Below are 21,127 nucleotides of genomic sequence, written 5' to 3'. Positions count from 1 at the left end.
CAGACGGGAGGACACAGAGAGAGAGACGAAGAAGAGACAAAGAAGAGACGAAGAAGAGACGAATGGAACAAAACAACAGAAAAAGGTGAATAAAGGAAAGACAAAGAGAAGGAGAGACGACAGGAGGAGAGAGAGATGTAAAGATATCATGAGCTCTAATTTCTCTGAATATAAATTGGTTATGATGGTTATGTTGTATGAAACACACACACACACACACACACACACACACACACACACACACACAGCAGGTTCTTACACCAATCAGCCGGTCGTGGACTCGGATGTTTCCGCTCTGGTCCGCTGCGCTGCCTGGAACCACATGTTTGACAAACACACCTACAGCATCTGAGCAGGGAGACACACACACACACACACACACACACACACACACACACACACACACACACACACACATATTTATTCCATTTATGGCTGAAACTAACAATTTTTTTAATTATTGCTTAATCTGGCTATTATGTTCTCATTTAAGTGATTAATAGTTTGGTCTAGAAAAGTGTGAACAGTCTAAACCTCAAAGATATTAATTTTATTATCACAAATGGCCAAAAATCTTCACCCTGTAGAAGCTGGAAACAATTAATATTCAACTTTTTTGCTAGAAAAAAAATGAGTAACAATTATTTGATAATCAAAATAATTTCTGTTGATCAACTTCTCAATAAGCTGTTTCATCTCTAATTCATTTGATTATAAAAAAGTGTTGCACATATGAAACAGCTGCAGATCTTTAACTGTAAAGCTCTGCAGTAACCAGGTGCCGTCTGACCAATGAGAGAGTTTTTGGGGCATTTTCAGTGTGTTTGACTGTATTCAACGAGTGTTTCTCTGTCTTACCTTTGCTCATGATGTTTTAATGAGAGCTCTTTTACTGTGTTTTCAGAGCTCTTTTACTGTGTTTAAGTGTGTTTTCAGAGCTCTTTTACTGTGTTTAAGTGCGTTTTCAGAGCTCTTTTACTGTGTTTAAGTGTGTTTTCAGAGTTCTTTTACTGTGTTTAAGTGCGTTTTCAGAGCTCTTTTACTGTGTTTAAGTGCGTTTTCAGAGCTCTTTTACTGTGTTTTCAGAGCTCTTTTACTGTGTTTAAGTGTGTTTTCAGAGCTCTTTTACTGTGTTTAAGTGCGTTTTCAGAGCTCTTTTACTGTGTTTTCAGAGCTCTTTTACTGTGTTTAAGTGTGTTTTCAGAGCTCTTTTACTTTGTTTAAGTGCGTTTTCAGAGCTCTTTTACTTTAAGTGCATTTTCAGAGCTCTTTTACTGTGTTTTCAGAGCTCTTTTACTGTGTTTAAGTGCGTTTTCAGAGCTCTTTTACTTTGTTTAAGTGCGTTTTCAGAGCCCTTTTACTTTAAGTGCATTTTCAGAGCTCTTTTACTGTGTTTCAGTGTGTTTTCAGAGCTCTTTTACTGTGTTTCAGTGCGTTTTCAGAGCACTTTTACTGTGTTTCAGTGCGTTTTCAGAGCTCTTTTACTGTGTTTAAGTGTGTTTTCAGAGCTCTTTTACTGTGTTTAAGTGTGTTTTCAGAGCTCTTTTACTGTGTTTAAGTGCGTTTTCAGAGCTCTTTTACTGTGTTTAAATGTTTTTTCAGAGCTCTTTTACTGTGTTTAAATGCGTTTTCAGAGCTCTTTTACTACGTTTCAGTGTGTTTTCAGAGCTCTTACTGTGTTTAAGTGCGTTTTCAGAGCTCTTTTACTGTGTTTAAATGCGTTTTCAGAGCTCTTTTACTACGTTTAAGTGTGTTTTCAGAGCTCTTACTGTGTTTAAGTGCGTTTTCAGAGCTCTTTTACTATGTTTGAGTGTGTTTTCAGAGGTCTTACCGTGTTTAAGTGTGTTTTCAGAGCTCTTTTACTATGTTTTAGTGTGTTTTCGGTGCCGTTTGAACAGTTTTTTGCTCTCCTACCTTGGCTGGTCAGGGGGTTGTAGCCGATGATGGAGATGCCGAGGCTCTGACCGTCTTTCTTGGTTAGAGGAACTTCGTGGATCTCATATCCCTCCAGATTGGGCTGAAACACACACACACACACACACATACATATTTCAGTTCGGACTGTACCGCCTCCATCGCCAGCAGCATTAAGTTTCATCCGTTTGATTCTTCTCTGACTCTAATGACCACTGAACGTTTTACTCTGACTGCTCACCGTCCTGCTCTGCCGGCGTTGGGGGGTCACGTCGGGAGGTCGGGGGGGTAAGGCGGAGACAGGGGCGGAGTCTGGAGGTGGCGGGGGAGGCGGTGCCGTTGACCTCTGACCTCTGGGGTCCCTCGCAATCAGCATAGTCACATGACTCCCGCAACCCTGCAGCACCTTGACCACCTGGTCGCTGGTGAGGCCGCCGGTGGGTGTCGCCCCGATGCGAAGGATGTGATCACCTGTGCGGAGACGCCCGTCCTGATTGGAGGAGGAGAAAAACCATCAGACGCAGCCTGATTCAGAGCTGTTCTGCTCATCTGACTTCAATGAAAGGTCACTTACAGTATAAGTGGCTGAGCAGCTGTAATATGAAGGAAAAAATAAACAAAAACAAATGTTGGATTGTATTTAGTTGCAAATACCGAATATTAAAAGACTCCTCTGACCCTCTGGGCTCCAGGGTCTGAGCCCAACCCAACCAGCATTTAACTCCTGCTGTGGCGAGGCGATGAAGAGGATAGCAAAGATGAAAGGAAAAAAAGCAGAGAAGACGACAGGAAGTGGAAGAGGATACCAAAAAGGAGATGAGATAGAAGAAACAGAAAACAGGGTAAAAGAAGAAATGGAGGGATTGGAGAGTGAAGAGATACAAGAGGACGAGAGGACGCAGAGAATAAAAAACATCAGAAAAGACGAGTTGGAAGAGGAAAAGAGGGATAAAGAAAGACCTGAACAAAGAGACGAACAGGAAGTGTGTTGGAAAGCCGAGCGGTCTCAAACATCACTGCATCTGAGCCTTTTTTCACTTCTCTGCAGAGAAATGAATCTTGTCCAATTAATCTAATTGATCTAATTAATCCTCTTACAAAGCGATAATTCCTTCTTTAGTCCTCCCGCTGCCTGCTGTCTGTTCTGATGTACTGCTCATCTTTTAGCTTTATTTATGCAGCAAACGTCCACTGAGCTCTGAGTTATCATAACTTATTAGCTGTGTGTCACCATTATTTTACTGAACCTGTTCTGTTGGAATATAAACAGACAGCTGGTTACACATGAGCCAGGAGTCCCTGCAACACTGGAGATACAGTTAGGATTCAAACTATTTATCATTATATGTGATTGTTTTCATTACTTCCCGGCATTATATAACAATAATTCATTAAATGAATGTGACCTGGACTGAGTGAAGCAGCAGAAAATGGATGGAAGGATAAACCAATGAAAAATGATGAATTAATTTAAGTTCATTTATATTTTTGCTGAAACTAACACTCATCGACAGTGAGCGGATGAACGTCCTGCAGCTGCAGTAGTGAAGGTGTTCGCTACAGCACAAACTGTCGCATCGTCTCACTGTAGTTTATAGATGTAAAATGTCTCCCGACAGCCACAAAACACACAAAGAAAACTTACAGCTGATGTTAATTTCTACAGCAGGAAAGAGACGAGAATCAAGAGCTTCTGTAAATGACATTTAAGACTTTTAACACCTTCTAAGGCCTTTTTTTTTTTTTTTTTTTAAAAGGAAACTTTCAATGGTTTTTAAGACTTTTAGACCTGCAGATATCCTGAACTGTGACTGACAAGTGCTAGTATGTTTCCTGTTCACTAGTGTGTTAGCAGTTAATTAAAAGTACGTCTATCTGCAGACTCACAGACTTTATCAGGAAGCTAATGAGGTTGTTGTGTTGCAGGATGCAATCAGGCTCAGTGTGACCGTCTGCTCTGACTGTGATATAACAACGCGTTATCGCTTTATGCAAAGATTTGATTCGCTGTACGGAAATAAAGACTTCAGCTGCGTAAGCTGATGATGAAACTGTATTTTATTGATCGATTACAATCTATTAAGGTAAAACTAGGGGGCACAGGAAGTGATTTACAGAGCAGATATGTAAGAAAGTTACACTAGAGGTGCAACTGATGTGAATTTGCTAAATATATAGTGGTTAAAGACCAAAGTTCATTTATATTTCACAGCAACAATCTTACAAATTACAATATTACAAATACAAATTATATTTTATTAATACAAATTAATGCTATTAACTGAAAGAGTCCATTTCTGTGGCTTAAATGCATTTATATACAAGATGAAGATAGCAGTAAAAATGAACACAGTTTAATAATAACCTTTTGGTTTGTTTGTGTTTCATTTAGTACAGTTCTCTTTGTGTTCATACAGAAGAAATATATATAAATTACAAAAAGAGAATTACCTTGACCAAGCTAAAATATTTGTGTTATAAATCTCATCACTCACCTTGTCAGCGACGCTGTTTGGGAGCAGCGTGCGGACCACCACTCCGGTCGTCTTTCCTCCCACGATGCCGAAGCCCAAACCAGATCCATCATTGACCAGCTCGATCTCCTCCACATGACCCCACCGATCCTTCAACACGGGACGAGAAACACACAACACTCATCAACAACAACCAGGAGAGGAAGCTCAACGGGCTGAACACACGTCAGATTTCATGTTTTTACAAGAGAAAAGAGAAAATACTTCAATGTGAGGACTAACTGGCTGGTTTGGTGACTCAGACTACGACTGTCCTACAAGAGAGTCGATCATTGTGACAGAAAATTGATGATGTCTTTGGTTGTTGAACTGATTTAGAGACATTTAGGACTAAATTCTCACACTGTGACGGCTGCAACCAAACAGAAAACATCATGAAATACTGCCGAACATACTGGTGACCAAAAAAAACAACCAGCACTATGACAACTAACGAGCCAAATAAACCATGTCAGGAGAAACGTCAGGAAGCATTTCAGACTCAATATCATGGAGGGAAAAATCACGGATGAAGGTTATTTAATGTAACTTTATCATGACGACAGGTTTGAAGTCACCTGTAAGTTTGTTACTCGCTCCGATGAATCTGAATGAACCTTAGTTCTTATTTCTTCTCTTTTCTATTTTCATTCATTACTCAACGTTTCATGTTTCAGAAATAGAAATGACTGAGATCCAGATCATCTGGCTCAGAGTCAGAAGCCTTTTAGTCTCAGTGAGAAATGTTTGATGACGAGTCGGAGCGAGCTGTTCAACAACATGCAGGTCCAGAGTTAGAAGAGTCACACTGTTTATTGTCATTTCTGGACATTTACATTTACCTCATAGAATCATTCACACACATTAATCAACAACGATTAACATCATCAATATATGAGCATCTTACACTCGACGTCCCTGGAGATCAACAACACAAACATAATATACACATTTAAACAAACAACCCAAACAAAACAGAATCTACATACTGTTTGCATCTATTAACATGAACATTGTTTATCTGATCCAGTTCATTAATAGTCTGTAATCTATGTAAAGTCTGAGGATTTCATCTGTCATCAGTTATATTTCTCCTCCTGTTACATGTTTTAAAATATATTCAGAAAACACAAAAAAGGTTTTTAATTAAAGCTAAATCCTCATTATTTGTCCTAAATCATAACATAAAAAGATGCAAAGAAGCAAAGAATGAAGTTAAAAAAAAGACCTGATGAAACTTAAAGCTGCCTTTCAGAGAACGTTATTTAAATATAATATAAATAAAGTTTATTTCATTTCCTGCTGAAGGCTGAATGATTTGTTCTTATTAATTCTTTGAACCTGCATCATTTACAGTAGATTCATGTCTGAATTCATCATTTTATTCCTGTTTCCTCCCCGTTAGCGGAGCAGCAGCAGCCTCACGGAGCGGCCGGCTGCTCGACTATCTGTCCTGAGGTGAAAGGTTGTTAAACTGAACCTCAGCAGGTAATTACCAGCTGAGAGCATTTCCTCCTCTCTGATACCAGCTGCTGATCAATGAGAGGCTGCAGCACATATCTGCTACACACACACAGAGGCAGTCTTTAGGGAGTGTGTGTGTAATCAGAGGAGGGTCTGGTCTCTTATTACAGCTTTGATCTGATACAAGACGTCTTCCTCCGTCTCATAGAGAGCTGAAGTCAAACCAGAACTTCCAGCTTCTCCTCCACAAGTCAGAAACCTTCATTCAAAATCCCAGCGGAGGAACTTTTGGAGTAACGTAAATAACAAAGTTCAGCATCGGAATGTAAACTTTCCTCAGATGGAGGGTTTCTGACTCCAGACGTTTGATCCAATGAGCACTTCAGGGCTAACTAACTATCAGCCAATCAGCGCCAGGGGCGGGACTAATGCCGTTATTAAGCTGTGCACCAGGGCCAAGGAGGAGTAAAACACATATAAACTAAGATTCTGTTACTGCGTTGTCTATTTCTCTCCTCACATGTTTTAAACTCGGACTGTTTAGCTGTAATATGAGAGACGCAGCTGCTGCCATGTTGAAAATGGACAACAACCAAAATCAACGTCCGTCACCGCCAGCCGGAGCGTTGGAAGATGGAAACCGAGTGTGGCGAGTTGACGGTTCTGTCTGATATCAGGCCTTTAACGAACCCCGTTTCCCATAAACCCACAGACCATCACAGGTTAAAGGTCAAGTGTCTGATACATCTGTAACAGCACATTCGACTCTGTTCCTTGTTGTTTTTAAATGGGGTGGACAAAATATCAGGAACACTTCAATATAACGCCCTCCAGTCCACCAGCAGCACCCTCGACAACCTCGATAATAAACATAAAGTAGAATTATCACCTTTCCCACAATGTCAACAAAAACTGAAAACACCGAAGCTTCATAAAAGCAGAATTTATGTCGGAGCTGTTGCGTTAGATTACACAGGTGTTCCTGATAAAGTGCTGCTGAGTGTTTGTGTCGCAGTAAAACGCCGTTAACGCAAAGATGGCGGAGAGTTCTGACGTCTAGTTGGTTGTTTGGCTTTAAGAGATGAAATGAATGGAGGAGATTTCTCTCTTCTGTTTAATATTCTCTCTGCTTTGTGACAGCTTTTCAACCTTTGACCCTGCGTTCTGACTGACAGGTTCATCTTCTCTGAGTCGAGGCACTTTTTAAAAGCCCCCCTCTGGTTTCTTTAATTGCTCAATCTGTTAGTTTTTATCCTCGTTCTTTCTGCTTTTCATCATTTTTTTTTAGGAGAGGTCGTAAATTAACTCTCAACTCCGGAGCGCGTCTGCTGACACGCCGTCCTAATCGATGGCGGGATGATGTTCACTAAATAGACAAAAGGCTGTGAAATGATATCTGACTCTCTGATTTACAGCCGTCTTTATGAGCGACTTTAAAGTTTCCTGTCAGCGTGGGACCGAGTCCAGCAGCGGAGAGACAACAGAACGACGGCAGGACGACACATCAGCTGTGACGGCGGGTCAGAGGCGCGCCTGAATTTGCTCAGGCGGAGGAGTCTTGGCTTCAGGAGGCTGATAGTTAGCCGGGGCCAGGAGAACAGCAATAAAATCCCATCCAGAGTTGTGTTTTTTATGCCCGCAGCTCCATTAAACGTGACCTCGATAGAAGCGGGACATGAATAAAACAAAAGCAGGCGGATCGGAGGCCTGGTATGCAGGACGTGGCCCGGATCCAACGAGCCGGGCAGGAGGAGGAGGAGGAGGAGGAGGAGGAGGAGGAGGGTAACAAACAAGAGGGACAGTGTAATTCTGTGCGATAATGATCCTACAATAGAGCGGGGCAGAATCATTAGGGCTCAGACTAACCTGTGATCCTCAGCTCACATTAACAGTCCAGACCTGCTGCGCTTCAGTCACCAACATCGTTTATCCTCACTGACATCTTCTTCTTCTTTTGCTTATTTAAATGTCGAGAAGCTCAAAACATTTTCACGTCCTCTCATGTATTCAGGTGCAGTAACTCAGGCAGGTGTTGGAGACTCATTATTACACAAGGAACAGTAACAACGAGCTGGTAGAGAGAACTACAATCAGCCCTCAGAGACGTCAGGTCCACATACTTAACGCTGATCTGACTCTTTCAACCATAATGTCGAGACAAGTTAATGTCAAAGGGCTTTAAAATCTTGGAGAATGTTCAAGATAAATGTCATGTGGAAACCTTCCTATCAGGTCACATTCACACAACGTTTCACGAGGAGTCTAATAGTTTTAAATCGTCACGTTTTCATCTTCCTCATGTCACTCAGCTTCTGTTTTGTCGTGTTAAGATTGTGTGGTTGTGAATTAATTAATTAACTATGTGACACCTATTGTAGGCTGCCATTTGGGTCTCTCTTATAAAAGAGATACTGTACGTATCTGAGGAGGCTTCCTGGTGCCCTCTATCCTTAAAAAAAACAGTGGAAGAAACTTCAGACAGAGCAACAGAGGAGGATCCTCTTCCAGGACGGACAGACAGGAAATAGATGTACAGAATAAACCAAAACAGCAAAACAACAACATGGAAAGTCAGGATGAAAAATCCTCACAGCAGTTTGTTTTTTAACACGAAGATTACGAAAAATCCTCCAAAAATCCTTCATGTGCAAATCATGCAAACACTGAAAGTAGAGGAAGCTTTTCTCTCGTTAACGGGGGTGTGTCCCGATTACTAATATGTTAATCGGCAAAGTACAAATATTCATAAAATTCATACAAATATTTTAAAAATTATTTGTTTTCAGGAAGAAAAATAAACCATTTCAAACATAACATCACTATCTCAGTGTCTCTCCTCTGCTCCGCTGTGACGTCTATCAGCAGGTCTCAGTGAGGGGAGTCACATCCACCTGCTACATGACGCACATCTCCTTATTTGGACATCAGTCCCGGAGTTGGGAGCTGAGCTACTGACACACACTTCATGAACACTTATTGTAACACTTTAATTAAAAGCGTAACAAAAACAAAAACAGGATTTTTAAGCCTCTTTCCACTTTTATTCAAATACAAATAATTTTGCTGCCTCAACAAATACAGATACTGGGCTCTCTGCACATCCCTACTCATTAAGTCTTCTTAATTAAACGGTTAGTTCAGTCCGCACGCCGTCATGACTGAGCGTTTGCAAACATTCACACCACAGAAGTGAGCTCACTGCAGCAGCGATGAAGGTTTTTCTACATCATTTCATGTTGTGTGTCGTCGTTAAATGACGTTACAGGACGCAGCAGCGCCGACCTCGTATTCATGTTATTTAGTAAACGATGTGAGTTGTCGAGTTGCATTGTGGGTATTAAGGAGGTATTGTGGGTGGTTCTAGGAGCGTGATGCTATATCGGTGACGTACTCTTTAACTGTAACTCATTTTTTATTATTTTTTGGCCTTTTTGCCTTTATTTAACAGTTTGAAAGTGTAGAGAGGGAGGATACTGGGACAGAGGTACCTGAACCAGAGACATTATGGTTGTATCTTTAGCAGTAAGCTAGCAGTACGATGTCCTCAGTTTAAATGATTCTGCAGTAAATAATGTAAAAATCCTCTCATCATACATTCAATTCATAAAATCATCTTCACCTACTGGAAGATTCAAAATTTATTAGGATACTAATTGACGTTAATTTAGTCAATTACTGACATGTTGTTATTTTTACAGCATATCAGGAAATTCAAGGACTCAAACACATCAAGGACACATCTTCACCTTCCATCTACGACCTCTGACCTCTGTGAGTTTCATGGTGACATCACTGTCTCGTCCACCTGTCATTTCCCCCAGTGTATACGTTCATATACGTTCCCTCTCTCCTGGCTGCCGCCCCCCCCCCCCCCCGCCCCCGCCCCTCCCCCTGCCCACCCGCCCCACCCGCCCCCCTGTCATGTCGACATTCATTGATCGCGCCTCCTCTCAGACTTAAATACATATTGTCAGGAGCGACGCTGCGAGTGGAAGCACTAACTTGATTTCCTATCGGCTTTAAAGGTCATAAAAATCATCCGAGTCAATGTCAGCAGACTTACGGCTCGTCATAAACAGGAGGTCTCACTCTGATACAAAGGCGCCGCCTGAAAGTGACCTCCAGTTATGATTGACGCCCTCTCAGCAATGCTTGTTTTGAGTGACAGCCAAGATGCTGAATGATGTGTGTGTGTGTGTGTGTGTGTGTGTGTGTGTGTGCTTTAGGAACTAGATGTTCATGCTGAGCTATAAAAGCGACCAAATGTGCAAACTCAGACTGAAAATAAGTGAAAGTTTCGTCTCTAAATGAGAAAAGCTGACATCTGGTTTTGCAGCTCAACGTTCAACCAAATGATGTTTGATTTTACTGGTCCTGCTGGGAACTTTGAGTTTACTGACTTTGACACTTTAACATCCTGGATCTTATAATTTTAGAGCTATCATATGCTTAACATTGTTGTTTTTTACCTAAGACGGATTCTAAAAAAAACACTAAGAAACCGAAGAAAACACTTGATTTCACGATCGGCGCTCGCTTCTCTCAAACAGCTGACAGTAAAACTTTAGTATCAGAAACACTCCTCCCATCTGGAGCTTTTTGGACTCTGTCTTGTATTCTCATAAAAAAATATATAATAAAATAAAACTTGCAGCAGGTGAGTAAATGTCTCCATAGCAACAAAAATACACATCATTGATCTGAGAGGAAATGTTGAATAAAAACATTTGTCATGTTTATAGATTTCTTACTGACGAGTTCCTCACAGTCAGTATTCCACTCCACAAATACTAATGTTTCTATATTTTTAAATTAAAGGAATAATTCAACATTTTGGGAGATTGCTGATTATTTGTCTTTCTGAGAATCAGATGATGTAAATCTCATATCTGAGCTTTTACTGGAGTCAGGATGTAGTTAGCCTAGCTTAGCTTAGCTTAGCTTAGCTCAAAAATACACCTACTAATAATCTAATCATGGAAAAACTGATAATCAATGGTTTCAGTCACTTCTCAAATGTGACTATTTGATGTTTGTTTTTTTATATATTTAGTAACTTTTTGTTGAATAAAACAACACTTAAATATATTAACTTTGGTTTTAGGAAATCATGATATTTTACGGACAAAACAATTAATCATAAAATAATCTGCAGATTAATAAATAATGAAACTAAACGTTAGTTGCAGCTAAAGCTCACTAACATGTTGTATCTTTGTTTGTTTAATCTGAACACAAACAGAAATGTAAAAACACGTTGTTTGCTCACAAGTTGATGAATTATTTACATCAGAGCTGATAAATACAGTTGATCAGAAACATTCCTGATGAGCAAAGAAACCTTCAGACTCCTGACGTCACGTTAAAGGACGAGTTCACAGTTTTTCAAGTGTCTTAAACCATCAGTCAGTCATCAAATGAACATTAAAGCTGTTTTTCTGCTGTAATCATTCCTCCTGTTCATACTGACCATTAGAACGGTTTCGGATGAACTGCAGACTTTTCTTACCGTGTCGATGGCGTGCGGTGATGATGATGATGCGTTCGGTGGGCGGTCCCTGGCCACCACCAGCTCCACCGTCTCTCCCGGCTGCTGCAGCAGCATCAGCGCCTGCTGCTGGCTGATCCCCGGCTCCAGAGGACTGCCGTTAATCACCAGGATCTGGTCCCTCTCCTGGAGACGCCCGTCCCTGCAGACGCAACGCAACAACAGTCAACCAACAACTTCAACTGTTAACACCGCAGACATTTCTCCACAGTTACTGATGTTTAAATAGTTATTGTTTATTAGATTTTCTGATTAGAGAGGCTAAAAGCTAATCATCTAGCTTCATGCAGTAACTGTTAAATGCTAAAACAAAACTTACTTTATATTACTGTCAACAACAGCTGACTAATTCATAGCTTTTATATCAAAATTGTGATTTGAAAGAGAGTAATATTCAAACAGCAGTTATTTTAATATAATCATTAACAGACTTATAAAGATGTAAAAACATTAACTGACAGTATAGTGGGTAACTGTTGATGTAACATATAATAAATTTATAATAAATGGACTAAAACCTGCAAAAACACTAGAAAGTTTGTTAAAAGTTTGACTTAAGAGAACTCTGTACTCCTTTAACGTTATTGAAGTAAACATATTCTGCTTTTTGTGGTTTTGTTATTTATACAGTTATGATGTCAGATGTTAAACTTGAGGTGAACGTCTGTAGAAATGCTGCCTGCAAGTCAAAACTCAGGGCTTCAACCTGCTCTCAACGCTTCATTTGTGGCGTTTTTCTTTTCTACTTTGCCAACAAGCTGACATCAGCTCACTGCACACGCCCATAAACAGCTGTCCGTTCAGTAATCTTGGTTGCTAGGGTGGTTGCTAAGGTGGTTGCTAAGGTGTTTCCATGTGTTGTTCAGCTCCAACATGTACGGATGGATTTGAGAAGTTGACATTTGGAGTAAAGAAGGAGAAAAAGAAGTGAAATCCTGCTACTATAGTTTGTTTACGTAGCCTCCGGAGCCGGAGGAAGCTTCCTGAAAGCTGACCAATCAGAACAGAGTGGGCTCATCAGGAGGCGGGGCCTTAAAGAGACAGGAGCTAAAACGGCCTGTTTCAGACAGAGGCTGAACTGAGGGGCTGCATAAAGGACCAGTAGAAGATAAATAAGGAGTTTTTATTCCAGTAGAGCCCCAGAATAAAAATAAAGAGCTGCAAATGTGCAGAATACGTCCTCTTAAACACTGTTAGACTCATGATAAACAGCTTTTTAAAGAATAATCATCATCTTTATTATTCCTTGTCTAAACCTGGTGCCTACATTACCCACAATGCAACTCCACACCCCCAGATCTTTGTACTTTCCAAACTCATACAGCTGTAGAAACAGGAGAATAAAGGTGTGTGTGTGAGTGAACCTGTGTGCGATGCCTCCAGGCTGGATGTGTTTGACGAAGACGCCGTGACTGCTGCTTCCTTCAGGATTCAGACCGACCACGCTGAAGCCCAGACCGCCGGACAGCGGCCGAGTGAGACTGACCAGCTCTGTGTGACGGTCCTGCACATGCACGCACACACGCACACACACGCACACACACACACACACACAGACACACACACACACACACACACACACACAGAATCAGGGGTTTTACTTGTGTTGATATTCGTGCTGTGTGTGTGTGTGTGTGTGTGTGTGTGCGTGTGTGTGTGTGTGCGTGTGTGTGCGTGTGTGTTGTGGCTCCGCCCACCTTGGCGGCGTCGAGGATCCATTTCTGCAGGAGGTCAGACGAGGGCGGAGTCTGATGGATGGGCGGAGTCGAGCCGTTGGTCAGGATGGAGGAGGAGGTGGACAGGGTGGGCGGGGCCGAGCAGTTGGCAAGATTAACGGCGCTCATGATCAGCTGACCCTTCTTAGAGAAACTGAACTCACTGCAGGTATCAGGAGGCATGCTGCTCAGCTGCAGAGAGAGGAAGAGGAAGAGGAGGAGGAGGAGGTGATACATGTGTTGGAGCTGTACAGAAAAACGCTGCAGGTGTTTAATCTTTTCATTTGCTCTTTAAACATTAAACAAAATGACTTTTGTAAAAATTAATGTGACGGAGCACCAAATATCTAAATCATGACTCTTCTTTGCCCATTTTTTTTTGACATTTTCTAATTTAAATCATAATTGTTTGCAATTTTAGACAGTTTATATTAACATAAAGGTCTTAGATGATGTTCCAACACACACAGTATTTACAGCAGTCAACAGCTACTGGTGAGACGGGTTTCCAGTTACTGTCACAGTTTTAAGGCCTATCAGAGCTCACTGGGACCTTTTAACTGGTCGTAGCAGGAAAAGCACCAAAAGTCCAAAGTAGCCGATCTGCTGGACCATCATGCATTGCACCAGGGTCATCAGTTTGGCATCGTTAATGTTATTAATTTTGCGGTTCTGCTGTTGAGCTCAGATGGTTTGTTGACGTCGGATCGAACAAACATGATTATAGTTTATTATTAAAACGTCCAATCAGGAGCTGAGAGTGATCTGGAAGCACGTAGTCGAGCTTTAGTGGACATAAAGAAACACAACATTTCAAAATCTTTGATATCAAACTTCAACAATTAATCGATCGACATAAAATTAATCTCCAACTTTCATTTTTAATTTTTTTTTTTTTTTTAGGTAAAAATGTCCCAAATTCTCTGATTCCAGCTTCTTAAATGTGAATATTTTCTGGTTTCTTTCGTCTCTATGAAAGTAAAATGAATATTTTGGGGTTTTTGGGAAACACTGATCAACATTTTTCATCATTTTCTGACATTTTTATAGAACAAACAACTAATCAAACAAGAAAATAATCAACAGATTAATTGATAATGAAAGTAATTGTTAGTTGCAGCTTTACATTGATAAACATGATACCTGATATATATGATTCTCTTCAAGAAGAACAGATTGATAATATTACATGATAATAATCTGTCATAATTCAGAGTTTGGATATTAATAATGTTCTTGCTAAATTAACTTTTATTAACTTCAACTTGCTTTTGTTTGTAGATTTTTGTTTCTCATAAATCAGCGTTTATGTAACAACAAAATCAACTTTAAAAAAAATAATCTTCATTAGTTTTGTTCTTGTTTAGTAAGATTCTTAGTTTTATTTTATAAATGTGTGTCTCTAAAGTTGTGTTCAAACTGAATGTTACATTTTAGAAGCAACATGATTGATGAAATTTCACTCTGAGCTTCACAGAATGAGACAAAAACTCAAATGTTTCGACTGTTCGGCCTCAAATAAAACTCCATGTTCAGATTTCTGTGGTTGTAAATCACTTTTTGCAAAGTTGTGAAAAAAAAACAAACAAACTTTGCACAAGAAATTAAAGTTTGAGAATCTGTAGAAAAGTTTGAGAACGTTTAAATAACGTTTGTGTATAAATGATATGAACAGCTGAGGTTCTTATTCTCTGGACGCAGCAGATCCTCTCTGCTTTATATCATCGTTATAACTCAACATCACTAAAGATCAGATCCAGCTGTTCACAGGAAGTCGGTCATAATCTCTTCCTGTTAAAAAAAAACAACTTCAGGTTGAAGCAACAGAAACAAAGATCCAACAGTGATGAAGAGACAGATGGATAGAAAGAGAGAGAGAGAGGGGGGGGGGGGGGGGCCCTTATATACAAGGACGTTGTCGACAAAAAGAAAGACGTGGAGGGGAGAATGGAGCGTAGAGGCCGGGGGGTAAGTGGGGAGGAGAGAGGAGAAAAAAAAAAATCAATAGATTCCTCTGCAGGCTCTCTCTCTCTCTCTCTCTCTCTCTGAACAGGTAATGTATTAATGACCTTTACACTCATATTGTGGAAACTTATCAGTCTGCGGCTTATTTAGGCCAGGCTGACGGAGCAGGATCCCGAGCCATTTCATCAATACCGCCTCGACAAGGCCGTTACTCAAACCAAGACACTAGATATTAAAGCTTGATAGATCCGCAGAGAGCCCAGAGGAGGGAGGGAGGGAGGGAGGGAAAAGTCCCTGCTTCATATACCCTCCAACAGCTCCCCCCCCCCACCGACGCATTCATAGACTCAGCTCTGACCTTCGCAGCACTTAGAATATGAAGCCCGCCGTTGGTTATTGCCATTATCTTAATTTGGCCTGCAGATTGTTTATTGTAAAGGCTCCACGTCAGAAGGAGCTGGAGCTGCATACAGATAGCGATGCAGTCTCCCCCCCCCGCTCAACCCAGCTGACAGGTCGGTTCGGACGGGAGGAGGCAGCGGCGGCGGTGGCGGCGGCGGCTGCGGCGTATCGATACCTGATAGGCTGTCAACACCTGGGGGGCGGAGTCACACATACACACACACACACGTCACAGATGAAGAGCTGCTGCGGGCTGATGGGAAACATTCCTCAGATGTTTGATACACTGATAAACACTGAGAGCAGACCAGAAGAAACTGAAAATATTCTGTTTACTAGACTCTAAAGACATGATTTATATTTACTGACAGCTGTCTAATATTCTCCTCATCTCATCCAGATGTTCCTCAACTTACAATTTAATTTAACTGAGACGCTTTTATCCAAACCGACGAGAGCAGAATCTAATCAGAGAACACGAGTAAGTGATGTAATGATATCAGCTGATGATACGCAGCCCTAAACCTGTTTGTCTTGCTGTAATCATTCCTCCTGTTCATACTGACCATCAGAAGATCCCTTCATAACGACCTTACAGTGGAAGTGATGGATTTAAAAGTTGATCTGAAGCTAATATGAAGCTTCAGCGTCCAAATCCAGTAGATATCTTTCAACGTTACAGTCTTTTTAGTGCCAAAGTTCCTCTTTTTGTTACTATACTTTGGTGTTTTGCATTCTGACATCAACCTCTGTAAATGATTATTGAGTATATCTGGGCTGGAAGCTGGTTTTACATGTCTGAGACCATTAAAGCAGCTATAATCAATATTTATAAAGGAGCGGGTGAAAAAAATTCTTATATTCATAAATGCCAAGAATCAATTTTTGTGATGAAGCTTGTTAATTAAAGGTGTGAAAAACAACTGTGAGGTCAGTGCAGCGACACGCTGGAGTTTATTGTAGTCCTGAGAGACCTGAACGCGGCAGGTGAAGCTGTTTCCTCTAGAATTTGTTTCAGGCTTGGCGGTACGACGAGACACTCCCAAACGCAAATGATTATTGATTTCTGAATGAATGGATATTTGACATCAAAGAAAAGATTCTTTCGGCCCGGTGGTGCACCAGGCCTGCACAATTACAGGAGAAACACCGGACTTTATAAAAAAACGGACGTAGCCACCGTGAGCCATCGTGACGTCACTCGTTGGTTTGTGGACTCGTGTTTTGAAGCCTCGAGTTTGATATTTTGACCGTCACCATCTTGGATTTTTTAAGCCAGAAGTGACCATATTTGGATGAGAGGGTGGAGCTGACCCTGACGCTAGCTGCTAGCTTGGTTAGCACGGTGCATTTACAGCATGGATGTATAAAGAGAACTGGATACAGCGTCGGAGGCGGGGCCCCGTTCATTCCTATGAAAGTACCCGGATCTTCTGCGTAGAGCGTGCGCACTAGTGACTTCCACTGGCCGAGTCGGCTACTTCCGGTTTAGCCCTCCTGCTAACTTCAATGTGGATAAAACAATTCAATCATGCGGCTCTTCTAGTGTTTTGAAATGTGATCGGACCGAACGGATTTAATTCTGATAGTGAGACGAGTCATTTCACGGCGGTTGTGACGCTCAGAAAAATGTATCCGCTGATTTACAGACGTCTCTTTCACAGTGTAAGTCTATGAGAAAAAGTCTTTTTGGGCCAGTGTGCATCACGTGACGTTGTCATTACACGGTTAGGTCAGTATGTCAGATTGGCTTCAAAGCCCGGCGCTCTTCCTGGATCCAGTTCTCTTTACACATCCATGATTTACAGTCTATGGTTAACTGAGATAATGCTAATGCTAATTTTCACAGAGAAAAACAGGCTTAAAACCATTAAAACAAAATGAACTTACTGGAAAAACTGAACATCGACTCCTCGGAGGATCTTTAGTTTTTTAGGCGAACAAAATGTTACAATTAACTTTAATGAACTGAAAACACACTGAAATAGCAGCCATGTTTATATTATCTAACCAATGGTGTCGCCGTGGTAGCAACTTGTCAATAACAACGTAGCCACGCCCTAAAGCATACACCGCTTTATCATCTGATTTAAATTAAATGGGACCATAATTCACAAAATGAACATAAAACTGTGTTGACGAAGACGTGAAACTAGTGACTGAGACCATAAAACTCACCAGGAAACTGTTTACTGAGGTAATAAATCAAGAGAGAAGTAGGGTCATTTTCTAATAAACGTCAATACAATCAGACTTCTTTGTGCAGCCGGTGGAGTCGCCCCCTGCTGGCCGTTAGAGAGAACGCAGGTTTAAGGCTCTTCCACACCGGCTTCACCTCTCAGACCCGGAGCTTCCTGCCTGGTTTCTCACCTGGTGTCGCAGCTGTTTGATGGAGTGCTGCAGGGTCAGGATGTGGGTGAATAAGGGACTCTGCAGGGTCTCTCTCAGGTTCCCCAGTGTGTCGCTGTGGGTCCACTCCTCCCTCTGCACCAGTTTGGCCTGGAGACGCTCCAGAGCTCCCAGTACCTGCTGACGCTCTGCGGAGGACACTGAGGACAAACACACACACAGAGAGGACGTGTTCGTACTGTAGAAGCAGCGACACATATGTAAACACACACAGTGTACATGTAGCGTCTGTACAAACAGCTTCTGAAACAGCTGAGAGGATTTACCTGTCGGGACATTTTCAAACATTGTCGTCCCTCCTCCTCCTCTTCTTCTGTCTTCTTCGTCTGTCGTTCTGGATCAAACTGAACATAAAAATAACATGATTTCATATTTATTTCAAACACCCACAAACTAAAAGAGCAGCTGCTGATAAAGGCTGAGAAACAAGAAGGAAAATTAGATATATAAATATATAAAATCTGTTCCTGGCAAGAGTCTCCAGCAGCCAAACATCACACTGAGCCAAATGTTACTTACATTTAGACTCCATTCAATACTCGGTTGCTGTTCACATTGATAAACAATAACATCAGCAGGCGACGTCTTTTTAACTTTTACAAAACGTTTGTTTTGATAATTCAGCACACAAGAGATCCATAAAGCACCAATTTATTACAATTAAATCTCTAATTAAAAACCTGGTTTACATTGACTGTTGTTGGACAAAGTTTATTAGAATTACAGGAATTAGACTCTTCAATTAGAGCTTTTTGTTGAATCAGATGTTGTTGCTGTAAAATCAAGTTGTTAACAGCTGCACCAAATAGTGATTTTTCCCTCTAAACTTCTCACATGCTTTCATTTCAATAAATGTTCAAATGATCCAATATTTCAGCAAAAATCAAAGATTAGAGAAAAAGTCCAAAAACTGAAAACAGATTTGTGTATCAGAACTTTGTTTTTTCTTCTTTCCTCTCCCATTAATCATCTCACCACCCCTCACATTTATCTGCTGACCCTTTGGAGGGCCCCGACCCCTAGGTTGGGAACCACTGGACTAAACTAGCTAACTGTATATAAGGTAGTGTAAACTAGCTCCACCTCCAGCAGCTACAACAGTAACATGCTGCTCTAACACTGATGCTTCACTATTAATAATCTAATGATGTCATATATAATAATATATCAGTCAGAGGGACCAAACCACTACTTTTACTGCAATACTTTAACTACATCAAGCTCATAATACTTATGTACTTTTACTGCAATACTTTAACTACATCAAGCTCATAATACTTATGTACTTTTACTGCAATACTTTAACTACATCAAGCTCATAATACTTATGTACTCTTACTGTAGTAGGATTTTTACTTGTAATAAAGAATTTGTACATTGGTATATTAGTACTTTTACTGCAGTAAAGTATCTGAATACTTCTTCCATCACTGGTTTTACCTGCAGGTAGTTCACCTACTGATTTATGTGACATTTGAAAAAGAAATAAATGAAGTTGAACTGACAGAAACCTTCTCAGGTGTGTATCTGTGCTTCAGGTGAAACTCATCTTATCAGACTGTTGTTAGCTTAGCATGTAGCTCGGCAGAAGCGGGCGGGGTCAGACGGACCTTATCAACACACGCAGGTGGACAAAGCAAATAACACAACATTCCCGAAGTTTTCCATCAACCAGGAAAGACAGAAACTAAACTTTAATCTCATTTACAAGCTGAAATCTGCGAGTGTGCGAGGGGCGGCTCACCTGTACACTCACCTGTGACACCAGGAAGTGAAACTGGGCAGCTTTAGAGGGGAGGGGGGGGCACAATAAACTGAATTTAATCAAGAAAAACATCCACAAAGTGTGTTTATATCATACAGAAGCGATTAGACCTTTAAATAAGTGAGAGATTAACAGCAGGTTCAACTCGCAACAGGTGCATCAAACTTTAAAAACAGGAGAAAACGCTTCAACCAGCTGGAAACACGCAATGTTCACTCCGTCTCAACAGTAAACTGAGCTTCACTGTGTTTTTATGAGCGTTAACAAGAGTTTAAGTAACATTTAACAACTTTTTTCCTCCGTCAGCTTCACAACTTTCACAGCAACACAGCCGCTAGCCGTTAGCATGCTAACTGCTGTTAAAACGCGTCTTTAAACGAGTCGTTTCATCAAGTTTCAAACAGACAAACAGTCGCACAGTTTGTCGGCATGTCAGTGATGAATTCATGCAGCACAGAGACATAAAAACACAGTTTAACTGGTGTAAAACTCACATGAACTGGATCCAGTCTGGCACCAGTGTCGCTTTAATGGTGCGTTCGAGCGCTGTCGGAAATATTAACAACAACTGAATAGTGATTTTGAGGCGCATTCACGTGCTCTTAGTAAAATGAGGGAATGTTTTAACCGTAATATCAGTTGTTGCCAACCTTTTTGACCTCTGACCCCTTAAAATAAAGCGAAGTCTACCTGGGATGTAGTGTCTATCAGTTAAGTTACTGATCATTGTCTTGATTAATCGGTTAATCATTTTTGTCCATAAATTGAATGAAAAAAAATAGTGAAAAATATCCGTTAAAGTTTACATCTTCAAATGTCTGTTTTTTCATCTAATAGCCCAAAACCCAAAGATATTCAGTTTATCATCATGTTCAACAAAGAAAAGCAGTAAATCATCACTTTTGGGGAGCTGAAACCAGCTTATTTTTTTTACATTTTTGCTTAAAAAATGACAAAAACGATTATTCAGTTATCAAAATAGTTGCTGATTAATCTTCTGCCGATCAACTAATCAATTACTCGACTAACTTGCAGCTCTAGAAAGAGGATTTTTTGTTTCATTTGAATAACATTTAGAGTTTTGAGGATGTAAAACACAGAAATCCACGAGAAATAAAGCAGAAACTAGAAGAAAAATCAGTTTTGTGTCCAAAATGTTTTTTTCTGTATCACATCCTGTCCAATCATCCAGCGACCCCTCTGAATAATACAGTGACCCTTTGCGGGGATCCTGACCCTCAGGTTGAGAACCACTGCCTTACATTTTTACATTTACTGTAAAAACTGTAAACACTTTTAATGTGACCCAGAACACACAAACATGGAAACATTTCAGCTTTTTAAAAACATTTTTGTGCAGCTGTTACACATTTATTTCTGTAGAGAATGTTTGACTCATATTTATTCACAAATTTAAAAAAAAACATTCAAA

The 21,127-nt window shown here is 40.6% G+C and overlaps 1 protein-coding gene across 4 annotated transcripts in view; it reads right to left on the bottom strand.

The window, feature by feature from the left end:
• The window catches only part of patj (PATJ crumbs cell polarity complex component), a 148,210-nt gene extending 127,922 nt beyond the window's left edge, over positions 1-20,288 (bottom strand). Inside the window, exons 1-11 of one of the 4 annotated variants that reach the window (XM_042416602.1) lie at positions 20,190-20,246; positions 19,675-19,715; positions 18,197-18,274; positions 17,892-18,070; positions 13,137-13,346; positions 12,804-12,943; positions 11,401-11,581; positions 4,410-4,538; positions 2,156-2,404; positions 1,915-2,017; positions 260-348 (exon numbers count right to left, since the gene is read on the bottom strand). In XM_042416602.1, the coding sequence (XP_042272536.1) occupies positions 260-348; positions 1,915-2,017; positions 2,156-2,404; positions 4,410-4,538; positions 11,401-11,581; positions 12,804-12,943; positions 13,137-13,346; positions 17,892-18,070; positions 18,197-18,218 (1,302 nt within the window). In that variant the 5' untranslated portion in view covers positions 18,219-18,274; positions 19,675-19,715; positions 20,190-20,246. Of the gene's footprint in view, positions 1-259; positions 349-1,914; positions 2,018-2,155; positions 2,405-4,409; positions 4,539-11,400; positions 11,582-12,803; positions 12,944-13,136; positions 13,347-17,891; positions 18,071-18,196; positions 18,275-19,370; positions 19,395-19,674; positions 19,716-20,189 lie in introns of those variants that run through there. The other 3 variants (XM_042416601.1, XM_042416603.1, XM_042416604.1) reach the window with 3 other exon arrangements.
• Between the last annotated feature and the right edge of the window lie 839 nt (positions 20,289-21,127).

The sequence above is a fragment of the Thunnus maccoyii genome, chromosome 7 (assembly GCF_910596095.1).
Source record: "Thunnus maccoyii chromosome 7, fThuMac1.1, whole genome shotgun sequence".
Classification (NCBI taxonomy): domain Eukaryota; kingdom Metazoa; phylum Chordata; class Actinopteri; order Scombriformes; family Scombridae; genus Thunnus; species Thunnus maccoyii.
The sequence above is the reverse complement of the archived record's forward strand: the minus strand, read 5'-3'. Positions and strand labels throughout refer to the sequence as shown.